The 26,435-nt window shown below is 51.2% G+C and overlaps 1 protein-coding gene across 1 annotated transcript in view; it reads right to left on the bottom strand.

Moving 5' to 3' along the window:
• Positions 1 to 26,435, bottom strand: part of NOTCH1 (notch receptor 1) — an 87,461-nt gene that overhangs the window by 15,049 nt on the left and 45,977 nt on the right. Inside the window, exons 10-24 of the mRNA XM_077306694.1 lie at positions 22,154 to 22,267; positions 19,346 to 19,579; positions 16,580 to 16,690; positions 16,291 to 16,483; positions 15,843 to 15,988; positions 14,187 to 14,300; positions 11,792 to 11,911; positions 7,942 to 8,094; positions 6,819 to 7,047; positions 6,081 to 6,282; positions 5,386 to 5,539; positions 3,250 to 3,434; positions 1,877 to 2,009; positions 675 to 932; positions 318 to 430 (exon numbers count right to left, since the gene is read on the bottom strand). Coding sequence (XP_077162809.1) covers positions 318 to 430; positions 675 to 932; positions 1,877 to 2,009; positions 3,250 to 3,434; positions 5,386 to 5,539; positions 6,081 to 6,282; positions 6,819 to 7,047; positions 7,942 to 8,094; positions 11,792 to 11,911; positions 14,187 to 14,300; positions 15,843 to 15,988; positions 16,291 to 16,483; positions 16,580 to 16,690; positions 19,346 to 19,579; positions 22,154 to 22,267 — 2,459 coding nt within the window. The remainder of the gene's footprint in view (positions 1 to 317; positions 431 to 674; positions 933 to 1,876; positions 2,010 to 3,249; positions 3,435 to 5,385; positions 5,540 to 6,080; positions 6,283 to 6,818; positions 7,048 to 7,941; positions 8,095 to 11,791; positions 11,912 to 14,186; positions 14,301 to 15,842; positions 15,989 to 16,290; positions 16,484 to 16,579; positions 16,691 to 19,345; positions 19,580 to 22,153; positions 22,268 to 26,435) is intronic.

The raw sequence follows: 26,435 nt of genomic DNA, 5'->3' as shown, positions 1-26,435 counted from the left end.
GAGCACCAAACAACACGCGGGCCACGGCCGCAGGTAAAGCAGGAGTGGCCTTGCGGAAACACTTGAGGGTCCTCCTGGATCAGGGGTAGTCAAACTGCGGCCCTCCAGATGTCCGTGGACTACAATTCCCAGGAGCCCCTGCCAGAGAATGCTGGCAGGGGCTCCTGGGAATTGTAGTCCACGGACATCTGGAGGGCCGCAGTAGTCCACGGACATCTGGAAGGCTGCAGTTTGACTACACCCTGTCCTAGCTGGACCAGATGCAACCTGGACAGCTCAAACCTCCCCACCCCCAGAAACGAGAGCCTGCTACTCACAGGGGGGCATCTACAAATGTAGCCGTGTTGGGTGTTGCTGGCAACTGCGCAGGTCCCACCGTTCCTGCAGGGCTTGTTCCGACAACCATCCACCACGCTCTCACAGTGCCGTCCTGTAAGGGGATGGTGAAAGCAGCCTTGTAAGGGGACTCTGCCAGGTGTGACTTGCCACAGGGGAGCCTTTTCTGAGCAGCAGACGGTGCAGCTGTGGCTTCCCATTTTGCCTGGCAGCCCCATGGGCAGAAATCTTATTGGGGGGTGGGAGAGGGACAAACTGAAAAAGGAGGCTTGCAAACCCCACCTCCCATAAGCAGGCAGGGAAATGCTGAGGGCTACGGGTGGGATTGTCGTACTCGCCTGAGTAGCCTAGGCGACACTCGCACAAGTAATCGTTAATGCGCTGCACACAGTTCTGGGTGCCGCGTTGGTCACACGGGTTGGAGAGGCACTCGTTGACGTCCCCTTCGCAGCGCTCCCCCACAAAGCCCGGGGAGCAGATGCAGCTGTAGCCCCCGATCCTGTCCACACATTTCCCATTGTTGAAGCACTTGGGGGCCAAGGAGTGAGCATCGAAGAAGGGACTGCAGTCGTCCACGTTGATTTCACAGTGCACCCCTGCGGGCAGGGACAAAGAACACGCGGTGGACAAAGGGAACCCCCAAAGGCAGAGGCTGCACGCGGCTGTGGCCTCCCCTCGAGAGCTCTGGACAGGCTCTGCTTCCAGAAAGCCCTTCTCCACCTGACTTTCCCACAAGACAAACTTGCAGTAGGACAGCCCAGCGAGTTCCTGATCAGGCTGGGCAGCTGCACCTGCAAGGGTGGCAGAGGGGCAGGTGGCGCCCATGACCTTCACTTTCCATTTGCTAGACCAGGGGTAGTCAAACTGCGGCCCTCCAGATGTCCATGGACTACAATTCCCAGGAGCCCCTGCCAGCGAATGCTGGCAGGGGGCTCCTGGGAATTGTAGTCCATGGACATCTGGAGGGCCGCAGTTTGACTACCCCTGTGCACTTGGTGGCAGCTGCATCTAGGAGACCAACAAAGGGCAAAGATGCATCTAGGAGACCAACAAAGGGCAAAGATGGGTTCCATTCTATGCCCTCTTCTCAGCCATGCACAATTGAGCATCCTCCCTTACTTTGCATAATATATTCTACTTCTTTTGCTTTTTTGCTATCACTTCTGCAGGTTTTGCTCAGTTTGGGAATGAAGATGATGCTGAAGACCCTGCAGCAGTCATTCTGCTGCCTCTCCGGCTTCCAAGCAAACGTTTTCAAGCACACCTTTGCAGCAAGAAGACTAGGAACTGGCTTCCTTTTTCAAAGCACAGCAGAGGTCAGGAAGCTGAACTGTGCACCCAAATATTGCCCTTTCCCTGCAGCCCCCCTGCAATAAGTCCTCGCACCCAAAGTGAAAATTACACTGCAAAGTCAAGCACAGGCCTTTCTGTTAGCCTCAGCTACAGGCTTGAAACTTGCCCTCCACCTGTATGGACGGCCACTGGGAAGAGTCTGACACCCCACCAGTAGCAACTGATCCCGGCCACCTCTGGCACTTACCTTGGGTTCCTCGAGGGCAGGAGCATTTGTAGGTGTTGATCAGGTCAATGCAGGTCCCTCCGTTTTGGCAAGGCTGAGAAAGGCATTCGTTGACCTCCTCCGAGCAGTTGACCCCATGATAGCCAGGCACACACTGCGAGAAACAGCACAGCCAGCCCATCAGCCCTGTGAGGGGCCATCCCCAATGCTCCTGTCTGGCATACTGCGGGCCAGAACCAGGCCTGGGGAAGGTCCACAAGGGCTCTCTCTGCCTGCTGACTGGAGCATGAGGGAGGAGGTCTCCTTACAGAAAGAGACTGCAGTGGTGAAAAGTAAGAACATGGATGCTCTACCTAACTCTGGAAATGCGGCTCCCCAGCGAGGAAGTATCATTTTGGAGATATCAGAATGACACTCCCGTTATTTCATGGAAACTAAGCATGCCCTCCTCAGCTTTCCCACCTGAGATGATAACAGCAGATGGAGAGAAAGAAAGAAACGGCAGCCAGCTGGTGGACTGCACACATTTCAGGGGCCCCTTGTTTCCTGTGGGGAACATCTGGCCTCCAGAGGTGGAGGGGAGGACAGGAAACAAAGGCTTGGTGAGTGCTGGGGGGAAAATGGATGGCAGACCTGGCTTCCAGAAGCCGAGCCCGCAGTCCTCAGCTTAGCTGTTGTTTGAGCGCCCACCTGGGGTCTTCAGGCTACTTATGGCCCTCTGGGAACGCCAAGGCCTCACTACACGTTGCTGGTGGCTGCATTCCTTCTGCTCACGGCAGTGTGGAAGACACGGTTCACAGCTGTGCCTTTTTAGGCGGCCCCTCAGATGCCTGGGAGTTTCTGCTCTTTCAGTGCTTGAGGGCTGGGATCTCATGCAACAGGCAAGGAGGGGGCAAGTGGCCCACCAGAGACCAGGTCTACCACTCACAGGGACAAGGGGTCCTTTTGAAATTTACAAGGCTGATGCTCTACCGATGGATGAGCTACATCACACTCCCTCAGCCCTCTCTCCATTTTTATTGGAAGTGATGATCATTTTGGTGTGTAAGGGAAATGAAGCCATTTCAGAAACTGCTGACTTGACACAACAGACCTTTCATCTGGCTACAGCAGGGGTAGTCAAACTGCGGCCCTCCAGATGTCCATGGACTACAATTCCCAGAAGCCCCTGCCAGCATTCGCTGGCAGGGGCTTCTGGGAATTGTGGCCCATGGACATCTGGAGGGCTGCAGTTAGACTACCCCTGGGCTACAGAGTAGCGCACTGCAGCCAGATCCCCCTGCATACATTTCCTGGAGCAATGCGTGTGCGGATGGGGTCCCCCAACAGTTCTGAGATGTCTGATGGGCCCATGCAAACCCAGCACCCTTCCACCTCCTCCTCATCAGCCGTACCTCACACGAGTAGCCTCCAAGGTAGTCAGTGCAAGTGGCCCCGTTCTGACATGGATTCGGAGAGCACTCATCCACCTGCTCCTCACAGTAGCTGCCAGTGTAGCCAGCTTGACAATGGCAGAAGTGCGTGTTGTCTGTATCCACACAGAGGCCAGAGTTCCTGCACAGGTGTACCACATCCACTCCTGTAAAGCCCAAATAGAAGGGGGGGGGGGAGGTCAAACACAGCTCCAGCTCAGGGAGGCAGGTATGTAGTCATGCCCAGGAGAGTTTCACCAAGCTCAGGAGAGCACGGGGATGTACCTAGTCTGGCACCAGTCCAACCTTTCCCTCTCCTGCACCTTGGGCTCGGTCTCTGGGCCTGGCTAGCAGGCCCGGCTCTAGCTGAAGCCCAGAGGAGCCCCTGGGTTGGAATAAACTCATTGGTAATCTGAAATCTGGTTGTCCACTGAACTGGCCTGGACCCCACGCCATTAATGTTAACTCCGTCTGGAAACCATCATCAAAAAAGGCAAATCACTTTGGCCCAGAGCCGGCCCAGGATACAGTTTTAACTGCAAATAAGCAGCTTTCAAAGTTTTAAAAAGTAATATATGTCTGTTTTAACATGTATTATATCTGATGCCTGAGACTTCTTGTTCTCTGGCCTGGGCGGCGATAGGAAAGGGTGAGCTATATTGACGTTTAATTTAATTTAATAAATTAAGCTTCAACTATAACGAGTTTCTCTTTGCACTGTCCTAATTAAAAATGAAGTCTGAGCTTAAGATTCAACATGACCTTATTTCTAACTTACAAAAAGTTGCTTTTCTTTGTCTAGCAAGTCACCGAATGGCACCGACACTCCTGCCATGACCCCATGCCTGGCATGCCCCCACAAGGGCTACCCAAGGCAGGGCTGGGCACTTATACTCCTGCATTATTACTCAAAACACAACTGACTCCCTACCCTTCCTGGCCACAAAATGAGGACCATCCATTTCACAGAGGCTTGCATCGGAACTATCACCAACCCCTGCTTCTGGTTTGGTGTGGGACAGGGGTAGTCAAACTGCGGCCCTCCAGATGTCCATGGACTACAATTCCCAGGAGCCCCTGCCAGCGAATGCTGGCAGGGGGCTCCTGGGAATTGTAGTCCATGGACATCTGGAGGGCCGCAGTTTGACTACCCCTGGTGTGGGAGAAGATGCCGACTAAGAGAACTATCCTCTGCAGAGGTAGTCAACAGGGCTTGCTTGTAGGATTGCCCTCTGAAGCAAGAAGGAGCCCTGAGAAGACTAAACACTTTCCCAAAACTGAACAGGGCTGCAGGCTACAAGAGAGACCCTGTTTGGTGTCATGAACATTATTTTATAACAAGCTATATAGTTTTCATTTGCTTAATTAATAGCTCTCTGTGACATAAATAAAGCATGATCGGGGTGGTGGTGGGAGGAGTTGGGATTCATCAATTACCCGATTAGGCATCCGTCCAACAAATGGCCTATCAGGTAGGCTGTCCCACCCCTGGCTGCATCCCTATCACACTTCTTCCACGTGGAAGAAGTGCCGGCCTGTTCTACTGGACTGCCTGCTAAAGGTAAGCTAGCCAGCAAGCGGGAGCTGAGAGAGAGGGCCTGGGACTGTGGGCCCGGGTTGTGGGGGGCGGGGGTCCCGTGCCCCAGCCTTACCAGGCTTCACTGGGGCTGCCCCAATCTGGGAGGGGGGAGCCCTCACCAGCACTCGCCCCTGCCCTGAGCAGCCCTATGAAGGCCTTGCCAGGCCAGTCCGGGGGGAGGGGGGGGAGAGGCTAGTGCCCATTGTATTTTTTCCTGCTAGTATTAAATAGTTAAGAAACCTAAGAATGTACATCTTCTATAAAGGGTTTAAATCCATTTTTAATGATTCCAACATTAGCATGTGCTTTCATTTAGGAAATATTTTAAATCCCGGACAGGATCTGACTCCTCTTTTTTCCTGGTTCCTCATAGAACCATAGAGTTGGAAGGGACCTCCAGGGCTATCTAGTCCAACCCCCTGCACAATGCAGAAACTCACAACTACCTGCCCACCCAATTTCATGCCCAAATGATCCTTCCCCCTCACTGGACACTTGCAGAGAGGTCAGTTCAGAAGGGGAGAAGGGAAGGGGCTTACCTTGTTGCTTAGCTGCCACCTCACAGGAGACGTCGGGGACGTCACAGGAGCTGCCTGTCCAGCCTCTGGGGCACACACACCAATACAGGCTTCCTTTCTGCAGGCAGTGCCCACCATTCCTGCAAGGGGAGGAGTCACACCAACGCACCAAATTCTGGGGAGGAGAGGAGACGGCAGGGCTTCAGGAAATGTGACCGGATGGGGAGAGTTCAGGTGTGCAGAAGCAGCCTTCTAGACTACCCTCTAGATCAGGGGTAGTCAAACTGCGGTCCTCCAGATGTCCATGGACTACAATTCCCACGAGCCCCTGCCAGCATTTGCTGGCAGGGGTTCATGGGAATTGTAATCCATGGACATCTGGAGGGCCGCAGTTTGATTAGCCCTGTTCTAGATTACTGGCAGGTAGTGATGGGTCCCCAATCACCTGTAAGCCCAACACCCCAAGAGGAGGGTGAGCTTAACTCAAGCATCAAGGCTGACTGGATGACTGGGCTCAGGCCCCCCTCAACTTATTTCCAAGACCCCCCACTGCCTCCCAACTTAAAGGCTGCAGGACAGCATCCCCAAGCAAACTAAACAGGTCAATCTGACCTGGATGGGACCTACCCCCCCCCCCACCACTTCCCATTCCAATACACAAGAAAGGTGAGACAGGAAACTTGCGAGTCAGTCCCATGCAGGCCGATCTTCCTTACCTGACAATTGAGGCCCGTGTAGCCATGAGGACAGGTGCACTTGTAAGTCCCGTAGCTGTCCTGGCAGGTGCCTCCGTTCAAGCAAGGCTTGGAGTCACACTCATTGATATCATGCTCACAGTAGATGCCAATGAAGCCAGGTGGGCACATGCAGGTGAAGGTGTTGATCCCATCTACACATGTTCCCCCATTGAAGCAGGAGCTGTGAGACCAAGAACACAGACCGACTTCCAGAACAAGCCTGGCAACTCAGCCTCCAGGGACATGGCAACTGCACAATGAAAATCACTCCTCCCAGTTCTCTCCCAATAGGCTTGTGCGCTTCGGCTGCCGAAGGTCACAACCCTAATCCCAAATCTTAGACAGCAGAAGAGCTGTCAATAATGGCAACTAAACCTACAAACATGTATTTCCATACAGGTGCTGTAAACGCTGTGGTTGCTGAAGCTTAAATTAGGCAAAGTGAACAAATTTGGCCACATGGATTGCATCGCTCCACATTTCAGGTGAATAAGTTGGATTGTTCAGGGGTAGTCAAACTGCGGCCCACCAGATGTCCATGGACTACAATTCCCATGAGCCCCTGCCAGCGAATGCTGGCAGGGGCTCATGGGAATTGTAGTCCATGGACATCTGGAAGGCCGCAGTTTGACTACCCCTGTTCTAAATGAACAACAGACACCACCCCCACCGCTCTGGGTCCTGATTCCCTACCTGCAGTGCCAATCCAGGCCTTACCTTTCTGTGCAGTCAGGTGTATTATTCTCACAGTGGAACCCGCTGAAGCCGGAGGGGCAGGTGCAGGTGTAGCTGTCGACACAGTCTGTGCAGTTGGCCCCATTCTTGCAGGGGTTGCTGGCGCATTCATTGATATCTTCCTCGCACTTGGGGCCCTGGAATCCTGCCTGGCAGTCGCAGAAGAAAGCGTTGACGCCATCGGAGCAGGAACCCCCATTGTGGCATGGGTCTGGAGGGAGGAAGAAGAAAAGTCACCCTGCCATTCAGAACAACCGCTGCACCGGGGCCTCCTGGGAGGCGTGGCCACGACAAGAAGAAGAAGAAGAGTCAGTTCTTATATGCCGCTTTTCCCTACCCGAAGGAGGCTCAAAGCAGCTTACATTTACCTCCCCTTTCCTCTCCCCACAACAGACACCCTGTGGGGTGGGTGAGGCTGAGAGAGCCCTGATATTACTGAAGAAGAAGAGTTGGTTCTTATATGCCACTTTTCCCTACCCGAAGGAGTCTCAAAGCAGCTCACAGTCGCCTTCCCTTTCCTCTCCCCACAACAGACCCCCTGTGAGGGAGGGGAGGCTGAGAGAGCCCTGATATTACTGAAGAAGAAGAAGAGTTGGTTCTTATATGCCGCTTTTCCCTACCCGAAGGAGTCTCAAAGCAGCTCACAGTTGCCTTCCCTTTCCTCTCCCCACAACAGACACCCTGTGAGGGAGGGGAGGCTGAGAGAGCCCTGATATCACTGCTCGGTCAGAACAGTTTTATCAGTGCTGTGGGGAGCCCAAGGTCACCCAGCTGGCTGCATGTTGGGGAGCGCAGAATCAAACCCGGCTTGCCAGATTAGAAGTCCACACTCCTAACCACTACACCAAACAAGACTGTGGCATCCCTGGGCTTCATGCCCTGGACCAGGGGCCTTCAGAAAACTCTCTCCAAGCACACTGGGAGTCAAAAAGGATTCTGGAGGGTCTCTACAAACGTGGCCAGAAAGGGCCACAGGAAGGCAGCCGGTACTGAATAAACCATTCACAAGAGGGAGCTAGGGAGGCTCTTTAACCAAGCACAGATGCCCTCTGTCTTCACTCATGAGCCCAGGCAAGCAAATCCCCGTCCAGCCTCATGCTCTTACTGGGGTGGCAATCATCGATGTCTGTCTCACAGCTGAGGCCTTTGAAGCCAGGCTTGCAGAGGCAGCGGTAGCTCCCGTTCAGGTTCTGGCACGCAGCTCCATTCTGACAGGGGCCCTTCACACATTCGTTGATGTCAATCTCACAGGTTTGACCTGAGAAGCAAATTCAAACAGGGATGGAAGCTTTTTAAAAATTCTTCCGGTTAGCAACAGCCTGGTTAGTCTCACTGTCCTACACAGCATTCATCCAGGGTATTTGTGGAACTTCCCCAATGGCCTCTGGAATTCCATTGGAAGGGTCACTAATTTAGGGTTGTGTGCGGCGGTGGCTGAATCGGCTGTTCCAGGCCAATGCAGCCCATGCTGCGGGGAGGGGGGAGGCGAGTTATGCACCTGCGCCGCTGACCCTCCTCCCCCCTGGGGCACGGCGCTGGCTGCATCAGTCTGGAATGGTAGATTCAGATGCCACCATGCACAACCCTAGTCACCATTCTCTAAAATGGGGGGAGGGCTCCAATGGAAGGTGGGGCTGATCCAGCAGTGGTTCAGAATATGGTTCTAGAATATGCCCCCCCCCAAAGGCATTCCTGTTGGCTCTAAGTGTACTAATGGAAGAGGAAAGTATCTGTAAACCTGTGTGTGGTTTCCATTTGCTTACTATGCAGGTAAGGATCTGCAAATTCTTACACAGATCTGCATTTCCACCTGGAGGCAGTTCCCCAATTCATCGCTTGCAGCAACATACAGGACGTTTAGATAGGCCAGTCTCACATGATAGGCAGATAACAGAAAGGAAAAAGCAGAGAAGCAGCCTTGGGACAATCACAGCTAGATAAAGAAATCCCCGTTGGGAGTTGATGACCTTTGTTGCTGAACTCCCAAGAGGCTGTGGCAAAAGAACAAGGCGGCAAAATCCACTGACAAGAACCCTTCACAAAACAGAACAACTAAGGTTTCTGCTGCCTTCTGCCCATGGCTGTGTAAAGCTGATGGACGGGGAGAAGAGAAATCCACTGCCACCAGGTCAGCCAGAAACAGGACAACAGAGCTCCAGAGGTCCAAGCTGCAGAGGAGACAGGGCACAGAACTAGGGTTGTGCGTGGCAGCGTCTGAATTGGCCTTTCCAGGCCGATGCAGCCAGTGCTGTGCCACGGGGTCCACGTCACAGCAATGGCTGCGTCGGCCTGGAACAGCCGATTCGGACTCCGCCACGCACAACCCTACACAAAACCCCTGTAACCAGAACGGGAACTCTCTGCACAGGCCAGAAGCACCGAGGGCATCCGCTTCTGCTAGCGGAGAAGACCACCTTGTTCACTGCCAGCAGGAAGGCTGCCTCTGTTGTTCCCTGGGACAGAAATGCAGTAGAACCAAAGCAGCCTCTGAGAACGAACAAGTGTGCCCTTAATTTGCATCCCACCAATTAAAATTAGCCCCCATTGATTTTAAACTGGCCCGCACCAAGTAATCAACTAAAGCTCTAGGTGATTAATTGACTGATTCAAACTTGCAGCCCTGCTATGGATCTAAAGCAGGAGGCTTAGCAAAGCTGTACTGCAAACTGATTCCACGGCTTCCATTTCCAGAAATACTGATGAAAACATGAACTATTTTCTGTGCTTGTAGGGTTTCTAACCGACAAATGCATTGCAGGCCAAATTTAAACATTTAATGCAGCTTCTTGGGTACAAGAAAAGTTCTGTCAGGCACAATTTTTCTATTCCAAATGCAGCCATATGATTTGAACTCACAGACCACCTCTTCTAGGCTTCCTCAACCAGGGCTTCGTCAAACCCTGGGGTTTCTTGGCAGTCCTGGAAGGGTTTCCTGAATGTGTGGGAGTTATTTTTTTAAATATATATTAAATTTGTTAAACATTTATGGGGCGATATGCCCATATCATTTGGAAGTGATTTTTGATGCCTCCCTATCTATGGAGGCTCAGATCACTAAAGTAGCTTGGACTGCATTTTTGCATCTAGGGCAAGCCTGGCTACTAGTGCCCTACCTGTCCTTGGAACACCTGGCCACTGTGACCCATGCAACAGTCACTTCCAGGCTGGACTTCTGTAACTCGCTCTATGCAGGCCTATCCCTGTTCCTGAACTAGAAATTGCAATTGGTACAGAATGCAGCGGCCTGGGTCCTTACCAGGTCTTCCTGGAGGGCTCATGTTCAGCCACTGCTTAAACCAGGGGTAGTCAACCTGTGGCCCTCCAGATGTTCATGGACTACAATTCCCATGAGCCCCTGCCAGCGTTTGCTGGCAGGGGCTCATGGGAATTGTAGTCCATGAACATCTGGAGGACCACAGGTTGACTACCCCTGGCTTAAACAACTGCCTTGGTTGCCAATCTGCTTCCAAATCAGGTTCAAGGTTTTTCAGGCTTTATGTAGCTTGGGCCCTACCTACCTACAGAACCACCTGCCTCCTTATGCCCCCCAAAGAGCACTCTGCTCTGTGGGTATGAATTTACTGGGGCCTCAGGAGACATACCTGGCCTCGACTAGAGCCAGGGCCTTTTTGGTCCTGGCCTCTATCTGGTAGAATATGCTCCCGGACAAGCTGTGGGCCCTGTCAGGACTCTCCAAGTTCTGCAAGGCCTGCAGAACAGAGGTGTTTGGTTGAGGCCAGATGGGAGCCTTGGTGTATTCAATCACCCCCCCCCCCCCCACACACACACACACAGCTCCTCCTGCAGTGCTAGACTTTGCTAGGAGCCTGATTCTACCTTCCCAGCTGGTTATAGTCACTTATACTAAGGCTGATGCCCGGAGGATGGGGTAAGATTTTTTTGAAGACGTTTAGTGTACCGCCATTTTGTATTTGTAGGTGTTGGAGTTGTTTTAATGGGATATTTTTAACTGATATTGTTGTATTTTTCTTGTTTTGTGAACCACCGCAAACCAGTTTCTGGGAGCGGTGGTATATAAATGCAATATTATAAATAAATAAAAATAAAAATATGGTCATGTCAACCCCCCCCCCCCGCCCCAATGGCCAGTGATGGGCTTGGAAGGGGGGGCCCAGGTGGGCATGTACCCAGCTGTGCTTTCCAACCATATTCAGCACAATTGGGTCACTTCTGTGATTTCTCGAAGCCTGAAGAATGTTTCAGGGGTTTCTGACAGTAAAAAAGTTGGGAAAGGCTGACTTACGCAATGAACCAGCCCCAAGCTGAAGTAAAAAACAATTTCAGCTTGCAAATGAGGAACTTCTGGGAAAAGAGGCCATGCAGTGACTCACAGTGAATCCAAAGAATTGGGGAACCATCTCCAGGCAGCCACAGACAGCACAGGCAGACAGATGCATCCGGGGTGGGGGGCGGTGGGGAGCTGGGGTTTGGTTAGCCACTGCAACAGCCAGCAATGAATCAAGCCCTCGAAATGCAATTGTTGACCATCCAGCTCCCAGCCAACACATCTTTATTTGGAGCTGAACCCAGTAAACATACTGTTCTATACAAGACCACTACAAATAAAGTGTTGGAAGTTTACTGCCCCCCCTTAAAGGATATTTTGCAGGCATCCTCCCAAACTTATAAAAGGCATGTAGGACATGACTGTGCAAGCAACCTGCCTCTCCCTAAGATCTCTGTGCTCTCTCAGAGCCCTCTTGAGCCTCCTCTTAGCCTGGTTGCACAGTGGGACTAGTCCTCCATTTGGGGCACTGCTGAGAAGATGCTGTAGGATTCTGTTGGAAGAAAGACAGGATTCCTGGAACCAGAACTCAACCCTCTCCCATATGACCACTTTGAGGGATCCATGTAGAAAAATGAACCCAGAGCTAAAATACTAGCTGTAAATGTGCAGATGCATGCATATGTACATAACTGAGGCTAATACCTACCTTGCCACCCAGAAGGGCAGGCACATGAGAAGCTCTTGAAGTCTTCTGACTCTCTGCATTCCCCACCATTCTTACAGGGAGCGTTTGCACAAGGAGCCATCACGTTCTCACAAGTAGACCCTGGGGTTCAAACACAAAACCCAGCATGAACGGTTGGCCTCAGTCTTGCTGATCAGATGGCAGAATGAGCTAGGATCTCACACTGGGGCAGTTCTGGCACTGATGCTAAGATGGTAGCTTCCTTCATAATATTCTGGGGTCAACTGATATTTCCAGGGATTTTGCAATTTGGGCTTCAAATATTTGGAGCTGGGTGGTAGATGCCCTTCTCTATCTCTTCTTGAAGCATGTCTTCTTCAAACCATTACCTTCTTGGAAAAGACTGAAGTTCTCCATGCCCAGGAAAGCAAAAAAGCCCAAGAAGGAGCAAGCCTCACACTTCACTGTCTTATGACTAGTAAGAATACGTACTGGGTTGACCAAAAGAAAAGTTGTGGGTGCACTTGATACTAATGACTCTGAGGTTTTTTTCTCTATGAACTTGGGGAAGAGAAAAGGTGTATGTAGTCACACATACAGGCTGGATTTCAGGAGAGCAGGTTTTAACAAACTTGGGAGAGTAATAAAAAACTCATTTAGGAACTGGAAGGAGGACCTTATAACCAAGGAGGAATATAGCCAATATGTGTAGGGAGAGTGTTAGAAAAGCTAGCGCTCAGTATGAGCTTAGGCTAGCAAGAAATGCTAAAAACAACAAAAAAGGGTTCTTTAAGTTATATTCAAAGTAAGAAAAAGAATAGGGACGTGGTAGGACCATTGTGGGGACCAGAACGTGACATTGTATCAGGTGACGAAGAGAGGGCTGAACTGCTCAATTCCTACTTCTCCTCAATCTTCTCTTGCGAGGGAATCATGCTCAATGTGGCAAAATCATTTCATGTGATGAGGGATGGGAGTTGCAGCCAGGGATCATTGTAGGGGTAGTCCATAAACACCTTGTTTCTTTAAATGAAACCAAATCCTCTGGGCCAGATGAATTGCATTCAAGGGTACTAAAAGAACTTGGTGATATAATTTCTGAGCCTCTGCCCATTATTTTTGACAATTCTTGGAGAACAGATGAAGTGCCAGAAGATTGGATGTGGGCAAATGTTGTCCCCGTCTTCAAGACGGATGGTAGGTGAATTTCCTCCAGGCCAGGCTGGATTCTGGAGATTGTTTGGGGGGGGCGGGGCGGGGGTGTCACGGGCATGAAATTGGGGTCACTGTGGTGAGCAGGTAGTTGTGAGTTCTTGAAATGTGCAGTGATCCTGGAGGTCCCTTCCAACTCTATGATTCTATGATTCAGACAACTCATATTTCTTTTCTCCTTCCTCTGCCCTCTCATCCAAGAGGTTTTCCTGTTTACAAGGTCAAAATTCACTACCTAACATTATTTTCTTTGTCAGCCAGGATCATCTGAAGGTTTAGTCTGTTTTCCAGATCCTTCTATTCCCTCCCTATCCCACGGCTGTTTCCATGGCAACCAATGAAGACAGGAAAGTACTCCTAACTTCCTCCAATTGTCCGCTGACTGCCATTTTGTGTAGCAAGAGGAAGCAGGAAACTGGCAGAGAGGAATTTGCTCAGCAGAAATGTCTTGCCTGTGAAACTGCTGGCCTCTTATGCAAGGCATGTCTATCCATAGGAAGAACTGAATTTGGGGGGGGGGGCGGGGGACGATGACACGGAAGCCAATGACTATAAAGTGTTTCCATAATCACCACACCCCTAAAAAACCAGGTGAAGAAGAAGAAGCCTCTCCTGTTCCAGCAAACTAAGAGTTTTCCTTTCTTTCAAGCTTCTCTGTGACCGTTTATGCACTGGAGGTTTCATGCTGGACTGCAGGCTGGAGTTTTAGTCGTGGCAGGTTGCCCCACCTCTTCCTGTACCCACACGGGGGAGCATTTGGCCTGGTGCACCTCATCTGCCCCCGATTTTTGCTCCTGCATGAGAGCTGGGGCAGTGAAGTTCCTAGTGCATAAACGGTCTGTGTGAAGATCCCTGTTAGGGAGGATTGAGTGCCACACCCCAAAGTTTTGGAAAACTGCCTGTAAGTTCAAGTGTCTTTTAGCCCTCTGGAGTTAGGTGCTTCTGTGATCCTGGGAGACAAGAACTGCCTCCTGGTACAAAGAGTTGAGGAAACAGTTAATGTGCAGCCCACAGGGAGGGAGGGAGAGAAGATGTGGAGTCTACCTGTGCATGCCTCTGCTAGAAATGTCAGGTTCCTCAAATGCCGACTGCTACATCAACTTCCCTCCCCCCTCCTAGCAGAAAGTGGCCATGAAAACCCTCTTCTCCTTCTCCTCCTTTTTAGTGTCGGGTTGCCTTGAGTGGGGCAGGATTATGCTCTTACCAGTGTATGGCAGCAGGCAACTGCACTGATAGCCGGCAATATCATCAATGCAAGTTCCTTGATTCAGGCAAGGGTTGGAAGCACATTCATTGATATTGGTTTGGCAGTTGGGACCTGGATTGGACAAGAAGCACACCGTCAGCCCACCTGTGATCCAGGCAGGTCTCCTGCCCCACTGCTGTGCCCTCTCCCTGGCAGGGCTCTCCAAAGCACTTCATGTTTGCCTGCCACCCCAGACTACTGCAGAGATGAAGCTGAGGAAGAGTCAGAGGGCCCACCTAACCAGTCTGTGGCAGAGGCAGGATTTGAACCAGAAACCTCCCAGGTTTCTCTCAACCACGAGACCAGCATCACTCAATTCACTGGAAGAAACAGCACAAAACAGAGTACTGCTTTGCCTTCATTTGAATCTTTATCCCGCCATATTTCAAATGCAAACCCCAAACTTTGTATTGATAGGATATACAAAGGACAGGACCTGCTGTAACGGGTTTACGCTACGTGTGGAATGATATCGCCTAGCTATCAGGAAAAAAAATTTAAAGTCAGAGTAATTCAGCAGTGGAATGGGCTGCCTCAGAAGGTGCTGAGCTCCCCTTCACTGACAGTCTTCAAGCAGCGGCTGGACAGATCCTTCTTCTGAATGCCCTCTCTGTGGGCATGCGCGCCATTGCCCTAGCACAGAAGCATGGGGCTAGCAGGGGCTCATGGTAATTGTAGCTCATGGGCCTCTGAAGAGTCAGTGTGGCCACCCCTACTCTATAGATTATCCCCAGCTGAGGTCTCTCCCATCCTCAAAGTGCATCTCCGACCCAGGCTGGGGGCAAAAATCACATTAATTGTTCGAAACTATGACAAATGCAAACGTGTACCTTTCAATAAAAAATAGTTTGCATGACTGAAAGCTCTGTTATTGTATTTTTTTTTAAGACAAAAGATGTTAATGTGTGACTTGTTTTTCTTACACTAAAATCTCAGTATTCAGGTTAAATTGCTGTGTTGGCACTTTTGGGTCGCAGCCTGGACACTGGGTCTCTAAAAGGTTCGCCATCAATGGTCTAGGCCAGGGGTAGTCAAACTGCGGCCCTCCAGATGTCCATGGACTACAATTCCCACGAGCCCCTGCCGCAGTTTGGAGGGCCGCAGTTTGACTACCCCTGGTCTAGGCTGATCCTGCCTTGAGCAGGGGTGGGACTAGATGGCCTGTAGGGCCCCTTCCAACTCCATGACTTGATCTGATTGGACTCTTCATTGAAAGAAAGAAAGAAAGAAAGAAAGAAAGAAAGAAAGAAAGAAAGAAAGAAAGAAAGAAAGAAAGAAAGAAAGAAAGAAAGAAAGAAAGAAAGAAAGAGTTTCTTCAACCGGACGAATCAGAACGGTGGTCCCTCCTGGGGCAATTGACCACCTACTGAGGGTCCTCCCAGAGTCCAAGCCACCTTAGGAAGCATCTCAAAGCATCTTAGGAAGCATCTCAAAGCCTTTCATGCTGGAGAACATCAGGGAAGATGTCTCATGCTTTTTTCAAGCATTTCTGCCCCATTTTTTAAAGCAATTAAAGGCAACTGAAGTCTAGTCGTGGGTCACTCACACGTCTTGGTGAGCAGCTGTTGTCTCTAAGAGGCAAAGTATAAGAGGGGCCCCACCCAGGCCGCTTACCGCTGAATCCCTCCCGACAGGTGCAGATGTAGCCGCTGGTCATGTCCTTGCAAGTGCCCCCGTTCATGCATGGGTTGGAGTCACACTCGTTGTTGTTGATGTCGCAGTTTGTTCCACTCCAGCCTGGATCGCAGTCGCACTTGTAGCTGTGTTATGAAATGGAAAACGACAATGCATGAGCTTGAGAACGGCGCATGGTGTTCATATGCCCACAACAGCTGACTCCCTGCACACTATCTTGGACATCTCCAGGTGCCACACTGGCCACTATTTCTGGCTGGCCCACGTCTTTCGAGGATGTGCATGCCAGTGCACGAGATGGAGGAGAAGCTTTACTTGGGGTGGCTGAGCTGCTGGATCCCCTCCCCCCACCCCTTGCCCCAGAATGACGACACCGAGAGAATCATTTGGATTTTCCAACCAAACCAGCCAAGCCCCAGAAACATACCCATTCAGCCCGTCATTGCATTTTCCATGAATACAGGGGTTGCTGTTACACTCGTTCACTTCAGAGAGGCATACGGGGTCATGGAACCCTTCTGGACAGATGCACACGAAGCCGTTGACGCTGTCCCTGCATGTGCCACCATTGTGGCAAGGGTTGTTCGCACATTCGTCTATGTTGATGTTGCACATCCTCCCTGAGAAGGAGGGCAGAACATCGGCTGTCAGGGCTCACTGATTCAACAGGCAGAGTGTATCCGGGCACCACCCTCCCTGTCCTGCTCCGTTCTCACCTGTGTATCCTGGTTCACATGTGCATTCATAGCCGTTGATTTTGTCCAGGCATCTGCCGTAGTCACAAGGGTTGCTGGCGCAGTCGTCTAGGTTGATTTCACAATTGGGTCCTTGAAAGGAAAGTGCTTATTAGAACTGGCCAAGGGTGCGGCTGATTGCATCTGAGACAGCTGCCTTTACCCTTCTGCAGACAATTCTGCCAAAATAACTGAAGACGCTTTGGAAATCAACGTGAAAGAAGGAAACTGGCCTGTTTCCTACCATGCTCACTGCCAATCCGCAGAATGCTGTTTTTACCCCAGAGTGTAGTGTGACGGGCAAGAAGGGACAATTAGGATGGGTCGGGGATCCAGGGGCTCAGAAACATAAGACACCATGATGGTTTCAGCAGTTCAGGTCCTAGCTAATACAGGCAGTGGGAAGACCTTGATAAAAAATAACCCTGCAGGGGCACAACAGAGGGCAGTTAGCTTGCATTGTGTCCATAGGGATGTCAAGTAGGGTTGGGTGTTTTGGTGCCTGAAGCGGCCATTCGCACCCAACGCAGCCAGCGCCACACCATGCAGGCACGGCGCTGGCTGTGTCAGGAGCCAACGGCCAGTTCGGGCACCGAAGTACCCAACCCATTGTCTAATTTACAACTGACAAATTCCTCTGAGGGAAAATGATAGAGAAAATAGCCTTTCTGGCACCCCAAGGCCTACTTCATGGACATGCCCATTGGGCTACATGGGGCAATAGCTTTGTTCCAGCATCTGCTGGATTGAAGCAAGGTGCTAGGGAAGTTAAGGGAAGCCAGGCTGACAGTAAATCCAAGAAAGTGCAAGATGGCCCAGGCACAGATGCCCTGCTTGAGATATCTGGTAGGACAGGGAAAGATACCCCTGCTAGATGTAAACGTAAGGGCCCTCATTCTGTAGCCCTAACAAGGAAGTGCTGCAATGGCTCCTCAGCTTGGTCAAAAGCTAACAGGAAATCTATATATCAGTTTGCAATGATTGGCAGCCCCTTTAGGAAAAAAGAGCTTTTTCTTGTACTCTGCTTTTTACTATCAGAAGGAATCTCAAAGCGGCTTACAATTGCCTACCCTTCTTCTCCCCACAACAGACATCTGGTGAGGGATGTGAGACTGAAAGAGCTCTGACAGAACTGTGACTGTCCCAAGGTCACCCAACTGGCTGCATGTAGAAGAGTGGGGAATCAAATCTACTTCTCTAGATTAGAGGCTGCTGCTCTTAACCACTACGCCAAGCTGGCATCCTTTAACACAGTGGTCCCCAACCTTTTTATCACCGGGGACCACTCAACGCCTTTTACTGAGGCCCGGTGGGGGGGGGTAGTTTACTCCTCTACTCTCAACCACTGCCCTAACACTCTCTGATCACTATGGTAATGTTTAAACATCCCTTCAAAATAAGATACAGACACACCACAACAATGAACATAAAGAACATTTTATTTTCATGGAAATTTTAACTCATGACAATGACAAATCAATGGGAACCCTGAGCTTGTTTCTCTGCAACGAGATAGTCCCATCTGGGAGTGATGGGAGACAATGACACCCGAAGAGTGTTGTAAAGGGCCGGGGGGGGGGGGGGAGGCGTCCTTCGGGGCCCACCTCCAATTAGTCGAAGGACCACATGTTGTCCGCGGCTCACAGGTTGGGGATTGCTACTTTAACAGATGTGATTTGAAAATGAATGACCGGTGGATCAATGGTGGGTGAGAAGGTTGAGCCAGGACAATCAGGAAAATGGAACTGTTAGTCCAGACACACTAAGACTCCCCAAAAGAGGGTAAGGAATGGGAAAGCATTGGGCAGATACTGGCCAACAGCCTGACCATGGCTAGATTATAATTTCAGCTGCCCTTGTCAGAGAGGGTGTGCCTCTGGGCATGTGCAGGACAGGGTGAGTTCAAGGATGAGAGGAAAAAAGGCTCTGAGGAAGAAGCCAATTACGGGGAGAGTTTGAAAGTTGGCTAGTGGTGATTAGGCACGCCTAGGGGTGGCCACCAGAGGAAGGACTGTATACCCCGTGGTGGATGCAACTGCATCGCTGTGTTGTTCAACGGGACTTGGTTCCCATTGCACAGCCCATGCCAGCTTACTGCAACCAAAGACCCTGCAAGTGAGCCTGGACCCACCCACCCCACGTGACATTAAAGGTAAAGGTATGCCCTGTGCAAGCACCGAGTCACGTCTGATCCTTGGGGTGACGCCCTCCAGCGTTTTCATGGCAGACTCAATACGGGGTGGTTTGCCAGTGCCTTCCCCAGTCATTACCGTTTACCCCCCAGCAAGCTGGGTACTCATTTTACCGACCTCGGAAGGATGGAAGGCTGAGTCAACCTTGAGCCGGCTGCTGGGATCGAACTCCCAGCCTCATGGGCAGAGCTTTCAGACTGCATGTCTGCTGCTTTACCACTGCGCCACAAGAGGCTCTTACACACATGACATTACCATGGTACAAATGTCAGGTTCTTAAAAAATCTCAGTCTTTTTTCAGACAGGAGTTTCTCGCTCTATTAGTTACAAAGAGGCACTTTGAGTTCCAGAGTGGGGCTGGAGAAGGGAGGCTTAGTTCATGGGTCCTTCTTAAGAAACCACACAGAGCTGGGATCACTCACTTTTTTATTTCTGGCTGCCCTACTTGTGACAAAGAGCATGTCCCTTTCCCCAGATGACTTCCGGGTTTGTTTTTGGATCCAGCTCTTACATAGATTGTCAGGAAACTGCTAAGCCGCCACCTCACAGTTCTCACCCGTCGTCCCTTTGAGGCACAGGCAGTGGTAAGCGTTGTTTCGGTCCTGGCAAGTCCCACCGTTCTTGCAAGGCTGGCTCTGGCATTCGTTCACATTGATGTCACAGCGGTGGCCAGTGTAGCCCGGCTGGCAGAGGCAGGTGAAGGTGGCAATGCCGTCATGGCAGGCCCCATAGTGACAGGGGTCCGGGTCACATTCATCAATGTCAGTTTCACAGTGCAGGCCGGCAAAACCTGGGGCAGAAGGGACAGCAAACATCAGAAGGAAACTGTTTGACTTGCGTAGCCAAACCTTAACACAAGCACAGCCACCGCTGCATCAGACCAACCTGCTGACTGGCTCACCAGAAGCCTGAAGGGCTTGGGGGACTCACAAGGAGCGTGAGACAGGGAAGCCTCCCCAGCTGCTTGCACCTCCAGGGGGGCCAGAATACTGGTCTTGCGTTCTCCAACTGCTCACCCATATTTGCAGGAAAGTCAAAGAAAGCAAAGGTAGCCCCATCGCTTCCTGAAGGCTTGGGAATGAGATATTCTGAGAACTACAGACTTTGAAAGCTTACTGCAGGTCAGGGGAAATCCTGGTGTGTTGCTAGAAATGTCTCCTTAAGGGGCACAAGAGAACTGGGATGGGCAGGAGGCCTACAGACCGGCACAAAAGGTGTCTCTCTTTACCCCCTTGGAAACTCAGTGAGAAACACAATTAATAATAATAATTTCTTTTTACAGAAAGAAAAGCTGGTGATTATTATTACATTTGGAGAATGTTGAGTCCTGAACAGATAACAAGGGCCAAAAACAGAATACTGCACAGACACTTCTTTGCTGATTCTGCAAGAAAATTGCAATGGTGTGTGTGTGTGGGGGGGGGGTCACCCTTCCTCCAATTATAGTAGCCAATCAATCTACAAGACAAGTCTTCTACAAGGCTGCAATGCAGAGATCCCCAACTTTTTGGCCCTGCGGGCATCATTGGAATTTTGAAAGGGGGTGATGAGCAGCACTCCACAATGGCTGCCAAAGGAGGAGGAACTGAGTGGGATACCTCCCTCCGCGCATCTCCTGAGAACAAGGAAAACCTGGAGAGGGAATGGAACCACGCACTGCCAAAGGAAAGCCCTGGCGCTCTCCTGACCTCCCGATCCACAGTGAAAGCCATTCACTTGATTGAGGGCAGCCGACAACCCCTGTTTTGTGCTTTCTGAGAAGTTCAGTGGGCACCAAGGGAAGTACTGGGAGGTGCAATGGTGCCCGAGGGCACGTTGGAAGCCTGCTCTATTGAATGCTCATGAAGGAGAGCTGTGGAAAGGCAGGAGGCCCCCAAGGAACCACCCACAGGGAGGCTGAACCTGGAAGCCCAGCCAAACTCATTCAGACTTGAGCTGGCTGGCTGCTGACAACCCCCCCCCCCCCCCCGCCCAGTGATGGGGGCAAGCAACTGAGATGGTGCTTGCTGGAGAAGAAACAGAAAGCGTGGCAAAGGACCGGGGGGGGGGGGGGGGAGACACGACAAAACCACCTCCCAGCCTCGGAGACGGGATCCGTCCCCTGGACTATACAAATGCTAGCCTGTAACAAATCCCATCTGTCTTTCTCCCAGAGAGCCGGAGCCAGCCTCTTGTGTCTGCCTGTCTGCCTGCCGCTCAGCTACTGAATCCAGCAGGGCGGGAGGGGTGGGGACGGGCGGCTGTGCGCACCCACGCAGGGGTAACAGCCGTGCCCCTTTATCTTGGCTGAGAAGTGCGGTGCCAGAGGGGGAAGGACAAAAGCGGGAGGAGGGGAGGACAAAGCGAGGCTTTGACTCCCTCCCCCCCTCCGGCATAAAATCTACATGGGCGCTTTTCATCAGCACTCCTGTCTCACCAAGATGCTCATTAGAGACTGTTCAGCTGGAAGATTTCTGGCGGGAGCTGCTCCACAAAAGGCCACTGTTGGCTGCCAGGGACTCTGGCGGCTGTTTTTGTCCGGATGCTCCTTGGGTTTCACTCATGAAGCGCACGCAACCCCAGGGAGGGAGGGAGGGGGGTGGGGTGGGGGGTACAGGGACAAACTTTGTACTCCTGCTGTCTCCTCTGCAGAGGCGAGGGGCCAGAGGAGAGGGGAGGCAGCAGCAGACAGGCACCCCAGCAACCCACCCCCACCAGGAAAACTGGATTTTGTCTCAGTCAAGATGGAAGCTTCCAAGTCAGGTGCCCGGGGGAGCAAGAGGCCGGAAGAGGGGAGAAGCAGGAAACAGCCAATGTTTCTGCCATGTTCTAGGCCAGGAGGGTACAGACCATGCTGAGCCAAATGCCAACAGGGCCATAAGCCACCCCTTTCTCTTGCCTCCTAAAGGGCTCCTTATTGCTCTGTAGGCATGTAGGCTGTGAGGAGTCCCAAGTTGGGGAGGCTTCATCTCTGGGCACTTCTAGCCCTGGAAGAAATGTCTCCTCCGAGCCAAAGACAACAGCAGCAGCTCAGTGACAGACATGGGCTTGCATGCGCTAAAGTCCTAGCTTCAGTTCCTGGCAGCATCTCCAGGTGGAAGGACCAGGCCACAGGTGATGTGAAAGACCTCCACCTGAGACCCTGGAGAGCTGCTGCCAATCAGAATAGATGAGACTGACCTTGAGCAACTGGGACGGGGGTTGGACCCAGCAGAAGGCAGCTTCCTGTGTCCCCTTGGGACCCAGATCAGCATCCTACCAGTTCTTTCAAAAAGCCGTTTCCCTCCCCAGACACCACTGCCCTGGCCCAGTGTAAGAAGCTGCTATCTCAAAGACACCTGATAATTACCAGAAAGACAAGACACCTGATCCAGAATCTGCCTACCTTCTGCACATTCACAGGTGTAGGAGTTGGGTCCATCCACACACTTGGCTCCATTCTTGCAGGGTGTGCTGGCACATTCATCGATGTCATACTGGCACAGGTGGCCACTGAAGCCTGTACGGGGAGAAAGAGGCAGAGCTTGACCAGCACCCACTGCTGGGGCCACCCCGTCACGCGGCCAGAGCATTTCTAACTCTCCTTCCCTCAAGACAATACTCCAGGATGCATCTTAGAATCATAGAGTTGGAAGAGACCTCCAGGGTCATCTAGTCCAACCCCCTGCACTATGCAGGAACTCAACTACTTGCCCACCCAGTGACCCCATTGTCATGCCCAAGTGATCCCCACCACCACCAACAATCTCCAGAATCCAGCCTGGCCTGGAGGGAATTCTCCTGCCATCCCACAGTGGTGATCAGCAATTCCCTGCTTGTGCAAGGAAGGGCCGCAAGAAACAAAAACTGACACGTCCCTTCCTGCCCAGCCAGGCCTTCCTGAAGACCAACAAAGGCAGCTTCATAGGCTACCTGAGCATTATGTCACATTTGTGAACGGCCCCCACTTGGCGGTCTGCAACATCCAAGAATCACTTCCAGAGAAGACTTTACAAAATAATGCTTGGTGTTTTTGCTCGCTGAGGCCCCAAACTGACTAAGATGGGCACACGCAGGCAGCTACCTCAAAAGCTGTATTTGTGGCCTGCAGTTTTCTGTGCTTTTAGAGGCTCTCCACAGGGTCAACTTCAAGGTAAGCTGGAAGCCAGAGCCCTGCCCCAAAGACATTTGTACTACGAACTGGCGCAGGTTTCACCCAACTCCCCCATGCTGTTCAACAGCTGCAGCCCCTAGTTCAGAAGATTCAGTTATCACAGTTGGATAACAGCCTCTCTGCTTCTCCTTCCCACCTGATGCAGGTAAGGCCATGTGTATCCTGGACTGGTGTCTGGAACAAGGAGTGGGCTGCTGCATGCGTGCCAATAAACTGAACCTCAATTTAAAAAAGAGAAGGGCTGCTGGCAGGAGGAAGCGGTGACAAAGAAGGTGAAGTTTGGTCCTTTGGCGGCATGGCTGCAATCCCCTTAAGGATCAGATGTACAACTTGGAGCTCTTTAAGAGACAACCTTACAGAGGGACACCCAGGGATTGGTTTGCTCACCAACAACTTACACTCATGCCAGAGGCATTCCCTCCCAGAGAAACAAGACTTCTCAGAAACATCCAAGTGATACAAGTGATACAACAATGCATTACAGGGTTGCCTGTTCCCCTGAAACTCCTGGGTTGACCTGGGCTCAGGCATAACATGTTGGGGAAGAGGCTCCCTTGATGCTTCACTCTATTTGACACACAGCAACTGGGCTGCCGACAAGTACTGGCACAACACTTGGAGAAGCTTGAGACTTCTTTGGGGTGGCCCCTAATTCTGGAATGCATTCACCAGGTAGCAACTCTATGAGGCGTGAGATTAAAATGTGGCTTTTCTCCCATACAATTAGTGATAACCTGTCTAATTCATCTTGTTAAATTTCTGCCAATTCTTGTTTGACCGTCTGAATGTGAATATTTTTTCTTGTATATATTTTATTGTGCTATTTGTAAGCTGTCTCGAAACTCCCACCCTTGAGGGAGTTTGAGGTAAAGGAAAGGACTGAAACATTTATCATGATGCAGTATGAACCCCCCTGCAAGGTAAATCTTTGGACACCACAAAACACAATGCAAGCCCCTCCCAGAGCTGAAGCAGTAGTGGGAGTGGAGGAGAGGGGCACTGTAGGGTGGTGTTCAGGAAGGTCAGCCCCCCCCCCAGCCACAGTGGATGAGTTCATCCACTCGAAGGAGCCCCCTCTTTCTTTCTTGTCGCCAGGGTGGGTTCCTCCTCTGGATACAGGCTGGAACGTGAGAAGCCCCAGACTGCCCACACCTCTCGGAATATGACATTGCTGCACATGGCCTCCCTGACCCTTACAAAGACTGGCAGCCACCAAACTGGAGACATGAAGGTTTCGTCATCCAACACGTGGCAGTTTGTGCAAAGCAGAACAAGATGAACGGGCTGCTCCCAGCCTGACTGACCCATCATGGCAGCTCCGTTGCCCCTCCAGCACATTCGGCCCTTCACTGCACCGCTGAACTACCTAACCCCCACCATTTCCAGGTGCTTCCTGGACACAATGGGGTATTTCTGCCAACAACTTACACTCGTGGCGGAGGCATTCCCTCCCAGAGAAGCAAGACTGTTCAGAAACATCCAAGCGATACAACACTGCATTACAGGGTTGCCTGTTCCCCTGAAACTCCTGGGTTGACCTGGGCTCAGGCATAACATGTTGGGGAAGAGGCTCCCTTGTTGTTTCACTTTATTTGACATACAGCAAAGTCTTCAAGCAAAGGCTGGATACACACTTTTCTTGGATGCTTTAGGATGCTTTGGGCTGATCCTGCGTTGAGCAGGGGATTGGACTAGATGGCCTGTATGGCCCCTTCCAACTCTATGATTCTATGATTTTTGAGTTGTGTTTTGTGACCCTGCTAGTCCTCGTGGATTTCTGTTTGGGAAAAGAAGCTCAGTCACTACTCCACATTTCCACATGGCCCTGTGGCCCTGCGCACAGCAAGTGAAAGGAGGATGCTGTGGTCCCTAAGGGCCCCGCTATGATCAGAAAGAAGCCAGGTTTCTTTAAAGATATTTAGACTAGAATTGTGCGTGGCGGGTTCCAAATTTGGATGCCGCCGCACACAATCCTAGCCCAAATATCTTTAAAGAAACCTGGCCAGCTCTATTCTCACCCGCCTCTTCCCACCTCCTTCTTGCAGCTGACCACTGCTGTGTATGCTGCTCTGCCTGGCAAAGGGCAGTGCCACTGCATCTGGAGGCTCACGGTACACAAACTGGGGTCTCTACACACTGTCACATCAGAGTTGTGTACTAACTGTGCTTTGTGTAACAAGCTGCGGTTTCAGTGTCTGAACTCAGGCTTTGCTTCTCAGTTCTGAAAGGTTTACTCTGAAGCCCCTGGGGTCTACCACACAGATTAAAGCAGGGGTAGTCAAACTGCGGCCCTCCAGATGTCCATGGACTACAATTCCCAGAAGCCCCTGCCAGCAAATGCTGGCAGGGCCTTCTGGGAATTGTAGTCCATGGACATCTGGAGGGCCGCAGTTGGACTACCCCTGGATTAAAGGTTCAAACTGCAGGTAATTAATTTGAATTAATCTGGGTGGGGAAAGTGAGGCTGAAAAAATGGGTTTGTTCCCCATTTTTTTCAATCCTTGTTGTGGAGAAATGCCCTCCAACCTAGAATCCATCCCAAAATTTCAAACACTCAGACATTTATTTATATTACCCATCTAGACTGCATTCTTTCTCCAAGTGGGAATCCAGCTGCAAAGCAGCAGTTGGCACGATGGAGGGAGTTGAGCCTTTAACCCCAAGAACAGAGAACACGAGTGCTTGCATATGCCCAAGTAACTGCTAATCTATCAGACTGATGTCTATAGCTGGCAAAATTTTAGAACAAATCAACAGGTTGAAATTAATTCAACAGAATTTTCATCTGAACACCCTGAGAAGCAAGGAGGGGCCGTGAATAAGCTAGCCACCCTTGCAGACTGACCACAGTTTCAAGCCAAACTCCAACCGACTGGAAGCACAGCAACTAAGCAGAACTTCTAAATGGCTACAGAGATCCAAAGTGCTAGGGGTGCATCTCCATCTAGCAGGAGAGACTCTCACAGTCTGCTTCTGGCAGCCCTCTGGAGTCAGGGAAAGGGTGCCCTGTTGAACAGAGACTTGGCACAGCTGCAGAGTTTTTCAAACTTTTTCAAACAGAAGAGAGGCTTGCAATTCCATTCCTCCACACATGTGTAAAGGAGATCTACAACTGGTTGTAGCTACACCATACTGATGCTGGAGTGTGGTCTTGCACAAGTGGCACTGGATTCCACTCAGTTGGTTTCCAAATAGTCTCTAAACCCACCCCAACAGGGAAGAGAATTTTCCCTTCCCCCAGAATTAAGTTTTCCAGGCCAGCTTTCCTTTGCCATGGAAACAACTGCCCAACCAGCTCAGCTCCGAGAACCTGATTTGCATCTCTAGGGGAGCCCAAATCCATTGCATGGATTAGCCAGCCCTTGCTCATTGTCTGGCCTCTCCACCATGTGCCCCAATACCTTATTTGAATCCACCCAGGCTTCTCCTCGCCCTCCCCCTTCCTCAACTGGGAGCTTTTTCAAGTGCAAAGTTTTCTGCTGCTGTTATTTAAATTGCTCCTCGTCTCCTCTCT

Source organism: Paroedura picta, chromosome 12, assembly GCF_049243985.1.
Source record: "Paroedura picta isolate Pp20150507F chromosome 12, Ppicta_v3.0, whole genome shotgun sequence".
NCBI classification, from domain to species: Eukaryota; Metazoa; Chordata; class Lepidosauria; order Squamata; family Gekkonidae; genus Paroedura; species Paroedura picta.
The sequence above is the reverse complement of the archived record's forward strand: the minus strand, read 5'-3'. Positions and strand labels throughout refer to the sequence as shown.